Genomic DNA, 12,083 nt, shown 5'->3' on the forward strand with positions numbered 1-12,083 from the left:
TACGCCATCCCCTAGTCCAGCTCCCCCATTGCCCAGAGGGGTAAGCGGAGGCTCATGCCGCCGGCCCAAGTCCACCGCTCTCGTTCTGATTGTCGTTATTGTTTCTGGTGCTGAACCAGGATCGGAGCCCAGGAATATCACCTTCCAACGTAATTGTCTTTCAAGGTCCCATAAAGGAGGGAGCGAAAGTCTAACATGCCTGATGGCTTAGCATCAGTAGGAAGTGGCTGATGAACTAGGGCCAGTGTCAGAGTGGCCAAGGTCTGGGGAGCCCCAGGAGATGTGTGTGAGGCCTCTTCTCCCCCACCCCCCGTACCCACCTCCCCCCAGAGCTTTGGTGTCCTCCCATCCAACCCCTCTCCCTTCTTACGCCTCCCAGATCTATTACCACGGAGAACCCATCAGCGTCAATGTCCATGTCACCAACAACACCAACAAAACCGTGAAGAAGATCAAGATCTCAGGTACCCCAGGCAGAGGGCCAGCCCGGGGGGGCGGGCAAGGGGCACTCCTCCCAAGGATAGGGGTAGCGAAGGCTCTCCCCTCGTGAACAGCGTTGTACATAGCGCCTGGCTGCAGGGGAGCCCACGGCTGCTCTCAGCCAAAGGGGAAGGCTTCGGAGGCTGCTGGTTGGCCAGGGAATGAGTTTACTGTTTCAGCCGCCTCCTCTCAGGTTCCTGGGTCCGGGGCAAAGCTGTCCCCGAGGGGAATGGAAGGGAATGGGTCTGTTTGGGCTGCCCTTTGGGTGGGGGAGGGGGACGGTCTCCTGTGGAAGCCCCCAGTGGACTCTGGCCATTGCCCGGGGCTGAACATCCCCAACTCAGGGGCGCCTAGGATGCCTGGGAGCTGCACCCGGACTCACACCACCTCGTTTCCCTCTCCCTCCCCAGTGCGCCAGTATGCAGACATCTGCCTTTTCAACACCGCCCAGTACAAGTGCCCGGTGGCCATGGAGGAGGCCGAGTGAGTGAGCGGAAGGCCAGGCTTGGACAATGGGATTGGGTGGGGATTGGGTGGGGAAGAGAAACCCTGGGTCCACTTACAGGTCCAGAGGCCTCTGGCAGAGGGCGGGGCCTCAGACTTCCTCGCCACTCCTGGTAGATGAGCCTGACCGACCTCTAAAAAACATTCACTTGATTTAGCTGCAAGAAAATGCATACTACAGTCAAGGAAAAGACCCACTAGAACTAGAATGACAGCCAGCTGGTGTGGCTCAGTGGTTGAGCATCGACCTATGAACCAGGAGATCACGGTTTGATTCCTGGTCAGGGCACATGGCTGGGTTGTGGGCTCGGTCTCCAGTGGGGGGCGTGCAGGAGGCCGCCAATCAATGATTTTCTCTCATCATTGATGTTTCTATCTCTCTTTTCCTTTCCCTTCCTCTCTGAAGTCAATAAAAAATAAATTTAAAAAACTAGAATAACAAAACAAGAGCTAATGACGATAAGGGAACTGTGGTCATAATTATATTGTACCTGAATCCCATATTGAAGGGAGATACTTGTTCTGAGTTTCCTGACAGCCAAAGTAAAGAGGTTAAGGCACTTGGTACACAGTTTTTCTAGTCTGTAAAGGAATAATCCAGCTCATTGGGTAAAAGGTGGGAGGGTAGAGAGCAATTATTTAAAAAAAAATCTAGATTTGAGGAGAGCTATTATGCTTGAGCATGGAGCTTTGTTCCAAGCTTGTTAGCAGCTAAGGAAAGAAGAAAGGTCTAAAGTGGAACATTCTTTTCTCACCTGAAGGAAGTAGATGCTCCTATGAGAAGACACACTGTTTTTTCCTCCTGACCCTGCATGTAGATTTTTGAGTAGTTGCATTTCGTTTAATTTTTCCTGTATGTGTGTGTTTATTTACATGTAATAGCAGTCAGTATGTTTGGTAGCAGTCAGTTTGGTAGCAGTCAGCTACCAAAACATTTTTAAGACGTTACTCTGTGGTCTCGGAGACATCCCGGCTGGGCTGGGGTTGGCTCTGGGGGACATTCCTACACCTGCCTCCCTCCTTCCCAGTGACACAGTGGCACCCAGCTCAACCTTCTGCAAGGTCTACACGCTCACCCCCTTCCTGGCCAACAATCGGGAGAAGAGGGGCCTCGCCCTGGACGGGAAGCTCAAGCACGAAGACACGAACCTGGCCTCCAGCACCCTGTGAGGACCGGCCCCCTAGCTCCAGGCTCTGAAATGCGCCCCCAGACCAGGGGGCCCACACCCGCCTTGGCCCCACCTGTGCCAGCACCAGGCCTGGGTTAACCTCTTCCCAAGCGTGGCCCAGGGACCATCCTTGGGAGCTTAAGCTGCCAGGGAAGCTGCCCCTCTGCTCCCCCCGCCCCCCATCCAGGAGTGACCCAGAGAGCAGGATGGGCCTTCAACCAAGGCCGAGAGGGCTGCGCTCTTGCCTGGGGGAGAGCGTCCTGGGGAGGCTCCTGCAAAGGGCCGCAAACCCTAGCCTAGTGCCTTCAGTCTATGGGGTTTGTCCCTGAGGCTGCAAGGGAGGGAGTAGCTCTCCCAGCAAGAGAGGCTGAATCAGGAGGAGTTGGGAAGGCTGGAGGGCTGAGGGCAGGTGTGGGGGTGCTCCTCAAAGGCAGGGGTTCCAAGCTCCCACACCCCCAGGCAGAGCTCACCATTCTCACACTTTGCTGCGTATGCTCCTGGCGGCTGAGTGGCCCAGAAGAGGGACAGGTGGCTCCCCCCGCCCCCCTCTGTCTTGCCCGCCCAGTGACGCCCCTGAACCCGCTTCCCTGTGTTGCCTTGCAGGTTGAGGGAAGGAGCCAACAGAGAGATCCTGGGCATCATTGTTTCCTACAAAGTGAAAGTGAAGCTGGTGGTGTCCCGGGGCGGGTGAGTGCTCCTTCCGCCTGGACCCCTGGTGCAGAGGGCGTGCCCTGACCCCTGCAGCTGCTGCCTGTCAGTCCTGCCTGTTCGCTGGACTTTGTAGCTGCATCCCCTGTGAGGGCGAACCATGCTTCAGGGCTTCCTGCTCCCTCTCCCTTCCTGCTCCCCTTCTCTCTCCCCTGCCCACTGACTCTCTTTTTTTTTTATAAATAGCTCAACTTCTGATTTTATTTAGCATTTCTTATTTAAAAATTTTTTTTATTATTTAAGTTATTACATGTGTCCTTATCCCCACGTTACCCCCTACCCCCCACTCATGCCCTCGCCCCCCTGTTGTCTGTGTCCACCCCTGACTCTTGCTTCAGAGGCCTCCAGCCCCTTCCTTGCCCCTCCCATCTAGCCCTCCTTCTCTCCCCCCACTCTCTCCTATCCCCCCCCCCAACCCCATGCTCATGGGAAGGGGGAGGCTTCCCAGAGTCTATGCTGTGGGTATCCAGGGGGTTCTATGCCTCTCATCCTACCTGAGGGCACAGCACCCACCCCCACTCATGCCCATGCTGATCTGCTGGGGAAATGGCAAAAGGGGCCAAGACTCCCACAGCTGGATTGGGGTGTTCTGACGTCCCATTTTACAGATGGAGAAACGGAAGCCCAAACAGTTCCCCAAACATGTCCTGCCGTCTCCCGCCTAAGCTCTGATCATGGGGGTGGAAGGGGTGGGGTCATGGCCGTGGGCCAGACGTACTCCCCGCCCTGGAGCACAGTCTGGGGCAGGGGACGCTCAGAAGGAACTACCTCCCCCCACATGTTGGACCTGCGTGCGGTTATAAACCGAGGTTTCTGATTTGGATTTAGAGAGCTGCCACAGGGATATTTTTCTAATTCATGCATTTCTACAAAAAGGATGGAAAGCGAATAACATTAGATGTCCGACCCCTTGATTATGAGAACAATGCCTCATGCAGGTGGCAGCGTGTAACACTGACAGCAAATTACAGACCCTCTCAGAATCGCAGACCCAGGTCCCGCGTCCTGTGACTCTTGCCGGACCCGGGCTGCCACGAGCTGCTTCCCGGAGAAATCCTGGGTGAACCCCAAATGCTTCCTTCACTGGAGAGGCCTCCCAGGAGAGGCAACTCTGGTTAATTTTCATGTCTCTGCTGCAGACATGGATCCTGGGGCTCAGCAAGGCCTTGTAGGGGGTGTGGCTGAGCGTGACCACATCTCAGCCCCCAGGGAAGGGCGAGTGCCGTCCGTGTGTCCCCGAAAGAGCAGCCACAGCCACGCAGGGGTGGGTGGGAGTGTGTCCCAGGGTCTTCTCTACGGACGGGCAGCAGAGGTGGTGAATGAACATGCTTTCTGTTTTCTTCCTCTGAACTCTCTCCTGACCACTCCTCCCGCCTCCTCTGACCCACCCAGCCTGTTGGGAGACCTTGCGTCCAGGTAAAGCCCCTCCCTTGGACCTGACTGACCCACCTTTCAGAACGGCAGGGCACGCGGTCGGAAGGAATCTTCCAGCCGCCGGGCCCAGGCCTGCACTGGGACTGGAGCCCTCTCCCGGGAGCCCAGGGGGTGCGGTCCTTCCTTTGAAAACCTCTCGCTGCCCTTGCATTACGCCCAAGTGACCAGGGCCTTTGCAGACGGCAAGGCCGGCTTTACCGAGGGAGGGAGTAGCCCCCATTAGTCTGAATGATAGGATGCTGTGAGGAGACGCCCACGTCGTGGCTTTCAAACTCCTGCACTCAGGAGAAACTGCTGGCCGAGTGGCTAAGGAGAGGGCCTGTGGAGATCGGCTTCTGTGGACAAGACTCCCTGGTCACCAGCCGGGTCCACTAACCTTCCAGAAACGCAGTGGTTTTGCCTCCTTCTGCCACAAGATGGCAGTATTCCCCGCCCCAAGAAATCAGTCCATTTTTTGCCGAAGTGAAGTTCAATTCAGTTCAGTTCAGTTCAATGCATTTCAGGCAAGATTTCCGAACCCAGCCTCGTGCCCCGCCTCGTGCTGGGTGCTGAGGTTCCAGAGAGGGGTCATCGCACCCCCTGCCCTCGATCACTCAGGGTCAGGTGGGAGGTTAAGGTCCGGAATCTTCATCTGTGTCCTATACGGCTTTAGTGAAGGCTGCCGACTCGGTCTTCCACCAGCTTCCATTCCGAGATATCCCAAGTGCACCTGGGAAAGCAATCTCCTTTGGAAGGAGAGAGAGAGAGAGAGAGAGAGAGAGAGAGGAAGCCAATATATTTATTTAAAAATATTTTTATCGATTTCAGAGAGGGGAGGGAGAGGGAGAAAGAGATAGAAACATCAATGATGAGAGAGAATCATTGATTGGCTGCCTCCTGCACGCCCCACACTGGGGATTGAACCTGCAGCCCAGGCATGTGCCCTGACTGGGAATCAACCGTGACCTTCCAGTTCATAGGTTGACGTTCAACCACTGAGCCATGCCAGCCGGGCATGAGAGCCACATTGTGTCAACGGCCTTATGAAACCTCCATGTTCTTACTGAGGGGAAGTCATGATTTGGACAGGCGCACACTTCACTGTGTAACCGAGCCTTCTACCTGCACCATCCTCTGGGAGTTCTAGTGGTTCTGGAACTTAGGTGTTGCTGTCCCGTTTTCCAGATGAGCTCAGTGAGACTTAAAGGTGTAAAGTGCTGCCAACTGAGTGGTGGGGCTGGCGGAACAGACCTTTCTGGCCGTCTGTCCCCTCTGTCTCCCTGTCCCTTCTCCCTCTGAGCAGGGCCCTGGGCAGCAAGGTCAGTGAGATGAGATGTGCCTGGCAGCCCTCACAGTTGGCAGGGCCTCCTAGGTGACCCCCCCGACCCCCGACCCCCAAGCTGAGAGGAAGAGTCTCAGGGGGTGAGGGCCACCTGAGCACTTTCAGTGGAGCCTCCTGGAGATGTTGAGAGGTGGGACGGAGTGAGGGTCAGGGGAGTTCCAACCAGGAAGTTGGGAAGGGCGGAGTCAAGATGGCTGTGGTGACTTGAGGTTAGCAGGACCCCTTGCCACCTCTGGAACCACCAGTGACCAAGATGCACACACCGTCCTCAGCCATCCTCTTCCCACCCCTGTGTCTCCGCCCAGCTCGTGGGCATCCAGGGACCCTTCTCAGGGAAGGGGAGGTTTCCATTCCTTCTGGAGCCAGGAGAAGAGGCCTCCCAGTTCAACTTCCAGAGAGACTGAGGCTCAGAGAACCAGGGTCTGAGGCCAGATTTCCTAGCTCTCAGCCCAGAGCTACCTCTTCTGGCCATAAAACCCTCCCCTGCCCTCAAACTGACAGCGTTGAGTCTCACAACCAAAGACTGGGCTCGGGGCTCACCGGGTCTGGGTCTCTGTTTCAGTGATGTGTCCGTGGAACTGCCCTTCACCCTAATGCACCCCAAGCCCAAAGAGGAGCCCCCACATCGGGAAGGTGAGCAGGATCTGTGCGTCACTGGGGTGGGGGTTCCCAGATAGCCGACCCCTTTCTCCATCAGCTGCCATGTTTCCCCATCACCCCACTTTCCTCAGCCTTTAGCCCAGGGTCACCCCTCTTCCCCAGCTCCCCAGGATCTTTTGTGAGGCCCACACTCCTATTTACATTTAACCCCCCAGGAGACAGAGGGGTCTGGCTCTGCTCTCTATGGGCGGGGGGGGGGGTGAAGGGGGTGTAGGCTGGGAGTAGAGGGGGCCACTGGCCATGCTTGGAACCCTCATCTTGCATCCAGATGTAGGAGAGAAGGCTCCATGGGTAAGGCGGCCCCTGGACACCATTCCCATAATTTGTCCAAGAGATTCCAGATTGGTCCTACTTCATGAAGACTATTTCAGCCAAAAGAGACAGACATAGTACCAGTATGTACCACGAAGAAAGAAGAATGTTCCCACAATGAGAACATGCAATGCTGTTGATTATAAAAACACCCCAAATTCAGAGATGTGAAATGTGAGGAAAACGGCTGTTTTAGAGTAGGTGAAAGGGACGCCTGGAGGAAATGAACCTCCGTCACATTGGAAATAAGCCCGTAGGAGCAGGGTCCGGAGGCTTTTCCTTCTCCTGGGGCTGCAGGGGGCCTCTGGGACCCACCCTGAGCCTCTAGTCTGCCTCTAGGAAGTTTTGGCGTATTTCTGAGACCAGGGACCAGCCTTCCTTCCCCGCTCCCTTCTTCCATTATCCTCCTCATCTGAGCTTGGGTGTTCTGGGGCGGGGACCTGTGCCCCACACCCACTCACAGTAACCCATGGGTGCCTGCCCATCCTGTGTTTAGTTCCAGAGAACGAGGCGCCAGTAGATACCAACCTCATAGAACTTGACACAAAGTAAGCCAAACCTTGCCTGCAGATGCCTGGGGAGCAGGAGGTTGGGTGGTGGGTGGGGCAACAGGTCATTTGCATATATGCTAATTAACCCCTGAGGAGCAGCTGGGCTAACCCCCTCTGCTGAGAGCCACCTCTGCTGCCTCTTGAGCAAGCCGCTTGCCTGCATGTGACTTGAAGGACCCTCCATGCCTGTTCCTCTTCCTCCTGCCTCAGCGGTTTGTCTTCTTCCCTCATCCTTTGCATGTCCATCCGTCTGTCCACAGCACCTGCTTGGCTCACACAGGGCTGGTTCATGGCCCTGGGCTGAGGCTCTCATGTCCCACCCACGCGCGACCAGTGACATCAGGCTATGAGGTGGGGGAGGTTCTTACTGCTTCTGACTCCTGAGGCCTGATGTGGATTTCCCTGCGGCCAAAGGCCACCGGCTCACCGGACAGTTGCCAGCGGGGGAGGACCTGGGCCAGCATCAGGAACCACCTCGTTCCAGCTCCAAATCCGCTCCTCCCCTTGTCTCCCAGGAGATATTTGGGATGTGGGATTTCAAGTCACCCCAGGCGAACACCCCACACTGCTGGCTGGATCCTGGGGGACAGAGGACTCGGGTGGGCCTAAGGGGACATGTTTCATAGTAGAAGGGAACTCATTGTTGGAAGCAGTGCTTAGTCCTAAAACCCACTCGGGCACCCCCTTTCTCCACCCACCCTTCCTCTGCCCCCCTGTTTAGATTTTCTACCCCCAAAACCCCTCCTCTCCAAGACCTCTCGGGGTAGAATGTGAGCAGGCACTTTCCTGGAGAAAGGGCCTTCGCGGTTTTCTCTCCCAGTAAGTCAAGCTGCTCCTTCCTGTGCAGAAACCAAAAGGCTTCCTGAGGGAATTCTTTGGGGTGGGGGGGTTCCTTGGGCCTGTTCTTGGGGAACCCAGAGTGTGCTGGGGACCTGCTGGTGGCCTGGCCTCACGGTGGGAGTGAGTGCTTCCTCTGGTCCCAGCCCAGCTACACCCGCCCCCCCGTGCCTCAAGAGCCGGTCACTTTTCAGCCCGTAGGCATGAAAGGCAAACGTACGCCTTCCTCCGGGATTTCCACAACTGGCTGGAGGCCAGGTGTGGCCAGGTGTGTCAGCCTGGCAGGCCGTTCTGCCCGCGGTCAGCCCGCCGGCTCAGGGTCTAAGTCCCACCGGCGTGCTGGCCCTCTGACCCCTCTGAGGACGCCTACGCTCCCTGCCCTGCAAACACCTCCCCGTTTCCCTTGTCTTTCCCACCAGCGACGACGACATTGTGTTTGAGGACTTTGCCCGGCAGAGACTGAAAGGCATGAAGGACGACAAGGAGGAGGAGGAGGATGGTACTGGCTCTCCACAGCTCAACGACAGATAGACCGGGGCCGGCCGCCGCCGGGCAGCCCCAGGTCCGCCCTCCTGCACTAGGCTGCTTCCTGTCTTCTTCCTGTTCTGGTGCCCCCTCCCCTTTGTTCTTCCAGTTTCTACCAGGGGCCCAGTGGTCTTCCAGGTTGTGGTGGTGAACCTCTGGCCTCAGGATGGGCCCCGCATCTCCACGCCAACAGGGCCGCGTGCACCACCATAACCCTGTCACTGCAGTCACCTCTCCATCCTCTCCCTGCTGACCCCCAGAAAGGCCACCATGGCTCTGGCCTTGGAATTTCACTTGGGATGGGGAGCGGGGTGGGGTGGGGGGGACGGTAGGACACAGGACTTGGAAGGGTGGGGTTGAGGGGTCCAGATGTGTGCGGGAATGCCCACAGTCCCAGGTGGTTAACACAGTCTGGCAGCTAAAAGATGCCCATGGTGAAGGCCATGCTCTTCTGGCCGGGTAGACAGACTGGATAGAATGCTCAATGCCTTTTTGCAGTGCTGACCCACTAAACACCTCCCCCCTCCTCCCCCTGTCCCTCTGTGTCTGACAGTGACCTTAGTGTAGACCCCAGGAGTGGACAAGAGCAACTGGACCGACTTCTTACCAGCAGTTAGCTAGTCTAAGGCCAGCTGTAGTCTATTTCAGTATTGTCAGGATATAACCTCCTAGCTACCCTGTATCTTACGTGTGTGTCCTTCCTAGAAATATGCACATAGAGAGAGAAAAGGAGGGGTCTTCAGAAAGCACCCCCCTGCCCCTGCTCCAGGCAGAGTGAGTGGAAGCTACAGAGATTTCCTGAAGGGTGGCTCTGAGAGATAGGTGCAGGGGCAGAAAGGGGTGAATCTGTCCTGTTTCCTTTCTTTGGGGACCTGTGACTGGCGATGCCATGGGAAGCAAGCCTGGCAGGGAACACCGGTGTCCTCCTGCCTCCACCTTGCAGTTCTTCAGGGCTGGGCTGGGCTGGGCCTATAGGCTGGGAGGCAGCACCTGTGGCCACCATACCCACAGGCAAAAGGGGTCCTTCCCCAGAAAGGGGCAGGGTCCATCGGGGTGCCCTCACCTAAAAGGGAGGGGCTGCTGCATAGCAAGGAACCTTTTGTTTCCATGGGGAGTTGATGATCCCTCCCCCTGCCCCCCTCTGCCCCTGCAGTGTCATGGGGGCCCAGTACCCATTGGCTGGTGTGATGGAGACCTGGGGTGTTTCCAGGGCAACAGGACAGGCAAATAATGAGGTAGAAAGTGTTCAAAGGTCTCTGTTGTCTGGCCTTTGCTGCTCACTTACTGTGTGACCTTGGGCAAGTGTCTTTCCCTTTCCGGACCTCAGTTCTTCACCTGGAAAACCATGGGGTTTGACCCATGATCACAAAGGGTCCTCCCAGCTCTGGCCTCCTAAGAATTTGTGAACATTGTAGTTTCTGGCTCAGTGGGTGGAGCCAGAGCCCCTGACCCTGTTCTGGCTGCCTCCTCAGGGGACTCATTAGACCCCCAAGGTGGCAGGATCTTGGAGAGCTCCCACTTCCCCACCCCAGGCCTGGGCAGGGCCCTTCCTGGGCCTCTGGAGGGTTGCCTGATGTCAAGGTGTGGCCATAGCTAGCATGAGCTGCTCAGCCCTGGGGCCCGATTATTACAAAAGGACAGAGCTTGTATTTGCTGAGCCTTGTGGGGGTGGCGGGAGGAGAGCTTGTGATAGGACTTCCAGTAACTCACAGCCCCTGTGAATGCCGATACCTGAGGTTTACCTCAAACCCTAGCAAGTACATTGATTTATGGAGCAAGATGCTCTCTCCTCAATTCCTGCTTCCTTCTGTTTCTGTCCCAGACTTGTCTGAAAGGAGACAGCAGAATTTTATGATATAAGTTGAATCTCAATCCTTTCCATCCAGTGCCCTCAGGGGTGGACTGGGCAACCATTTACCGTGATGAGATTACCCCGTTCCCATGCTTGGCACTGTACTAGCCCTTCACTTCTGAATCTCATGAAGATTCAATCCTAGGGACCCCTCCCCAGGTGAGGATCAAGTCAGCTCAGGGCAGTCACACCCCCTGGCCAGACCCTGGGTCCTACCCTGCTTCCTTCTGTTTCTATCCCATACTTGTCTGAAAGGAGATAGCAACATTTTATGATATAAGTTGAATCTCAATCCTTTTCCATCCAGTGCCCCCTGGGGTGGACTGGGCAACCATTTACCATGATGAGATTACCCCGTTCCCATGCTTGGCACTGTACTAGCCCTTCACTTCTGAATCTCATGAAGATTCAACCCTAGGGACCCCTCCCCAGGTGAGGATCAAGTCAGCTCAGGGCAGTCACACCCCCTGGCCAGATCCTGGGTCCTAGCTGCAGGGGCCGTAGGCATCAAGCCCCTACCAGAGCTTGCCGGGCTGTATGCACCTCCCTGGGCAGCTGTAGCGCTGGTGAGATGCTGGGACAACACACCACAAGCCTATGGTCTCCAGCGTCTTCCTCTGGAATCTTTGGAGTTGGCATAAGACCCTTTAGGACAGCGGTTCTCAACCTGTGGGTCGCGACCCCTTTGGGGGTCGAATGACCCTTTCACAGGGGTCGCCTAAGACCATTGGCAAACACATATATAATTACATATTGTTTTTGTGATTAATCACTATGCTTTTAATTATGTTCAATTTGTAACAATGAAATTGTGGGTCACCACAACATGAGGAGCTGTATTAAAGGGTCGCGGCATTAGGAAGGTTGAGGACCACTGCATTAGGATTTGGGATAATCACTCCCGACACACCTTCCCCTCCATCTCTAACCTGTGCGCACAAAAGACTTGCCACTGGTTTCTTGAGCTTCTACCCCAACATCTCACTCACCCGTTTGTGTTTACCCCAGTGTTTACCTGAAATTTCTCCAGCTGCAGGAAGCATCATAGCCCCACCTAGCTTTTCACTGTTTGGGTGCAGGACTGCAGAAGGGCAGTGGTCAAGTTCATTGGAATTTGTCTTAACCATCCTTGGCTGATAACTTCATTGCTCTGTGCTGAGCACTGGAGATCCTTTCCTCAGGGAGCTCCTGGTCAGGGGAAAGTCATGGGGGAGGAACGGGGCCGTTGTATTCAGAGCTCCATGGCTGCTGCTAGTCCATTTAGTGCCTTGATGTGAATTAGACATGGTGCCCCTTCTAGGGGGCCTCAGCCCAGGTGAGAATGTACAGTTTTGTGACTGGTGCACAGGCTGGAGTTTAGCCCTACCTGCCCCTGGGCTGGTGCCCACCTGCATAGTCATATGCTGCAGCTCAGGGGACTCTCAGACCAGTGTTTCCTCTGGCCTCGTCCTGAGAGAAGGGCCCACATCATCTTTCCACGCTTCTGGTCGGCTCCACTCCCCCTGCAGCCCAAACATGACCGAGTCCCCTGCATCTGAGTCATGAAATGACCAGCCCACAGTGTCCGTTCTTTCTGTGCACACTTTTGGGGCCTGTGCTGACCAGGTAGTGCCACACAGGGGCTTCCCAGTAGGCCATGCGGGTGGCATTTAGGTTGCAGTCTAGGCCGGAAGGAAGACCATGGCTCTGAGTGAAAATCCCCAGGCAGAGGGTCCGCTGGACTCAGCATT

General features: G+C 55.9%; 1 protein-coding gene across 2 annotated transcripts in view; it reads left to right on the forward strand.

The window, feature by feature from the left end:
• ARRB1 (arrestin, beta 1) overlaps positions 1-10,295 on the forward strand; it is a 43,231-nt gene extending 32,936 nt beyond the window's left edge. Inside the window, exons 9-16 of one of the 2 annotated variants that reach the window (XM_015557500.1) lie at positions 380-464; positions 891-963; positions 2,013-2,150; positions 2,757-2,840; positions 4,254-4,277; positions 6,179-6,249; positions 7,085-7,136; positions 8,396-10,295. In XM_015557500.1, the coding sequence (XP_015412986.1) occupies positions 380-464; positions 891-963; positions 2,013-2,150; positions 2,757-2,840; positions 4,254-4,277; positions 6,179-6,249; positions 7,085-7,136; positions 8,396-8,507 (639 nt within the window). In that variant the 3' untranslated portion in view covers positions 8,508-10,295. The remainder of the gene's footprint in view (positions 1-379; positions 465-890; positions 964-2,012; positions 2,151-2,756; positions 2,841-4,253; positions 4,278-6,178; positions 6,250-7,084; positions 7,137-8,395) is intronic. The other variant, XM_015557501.1, reaches the window with a different exon arrangement.
• Positions 10,296-12,083: the final 1,788 nt, after the last annotated feature.

This window comes from Myotis davidii, unplaced genomic scaffold, assembly GCF_000327345.1.
Source record: "Myotis davidii unplaced genomic scaffold, ASM32734v1 scaffold169, whole genome shotgun sequence".
In the NCBI taxonomy this organism is placed as follows: Eukaryota; Metazoa; Chordata; class Mammalia; order Chiroptera; family Vespertilionidae; genus Myotis; species Myotis davidii.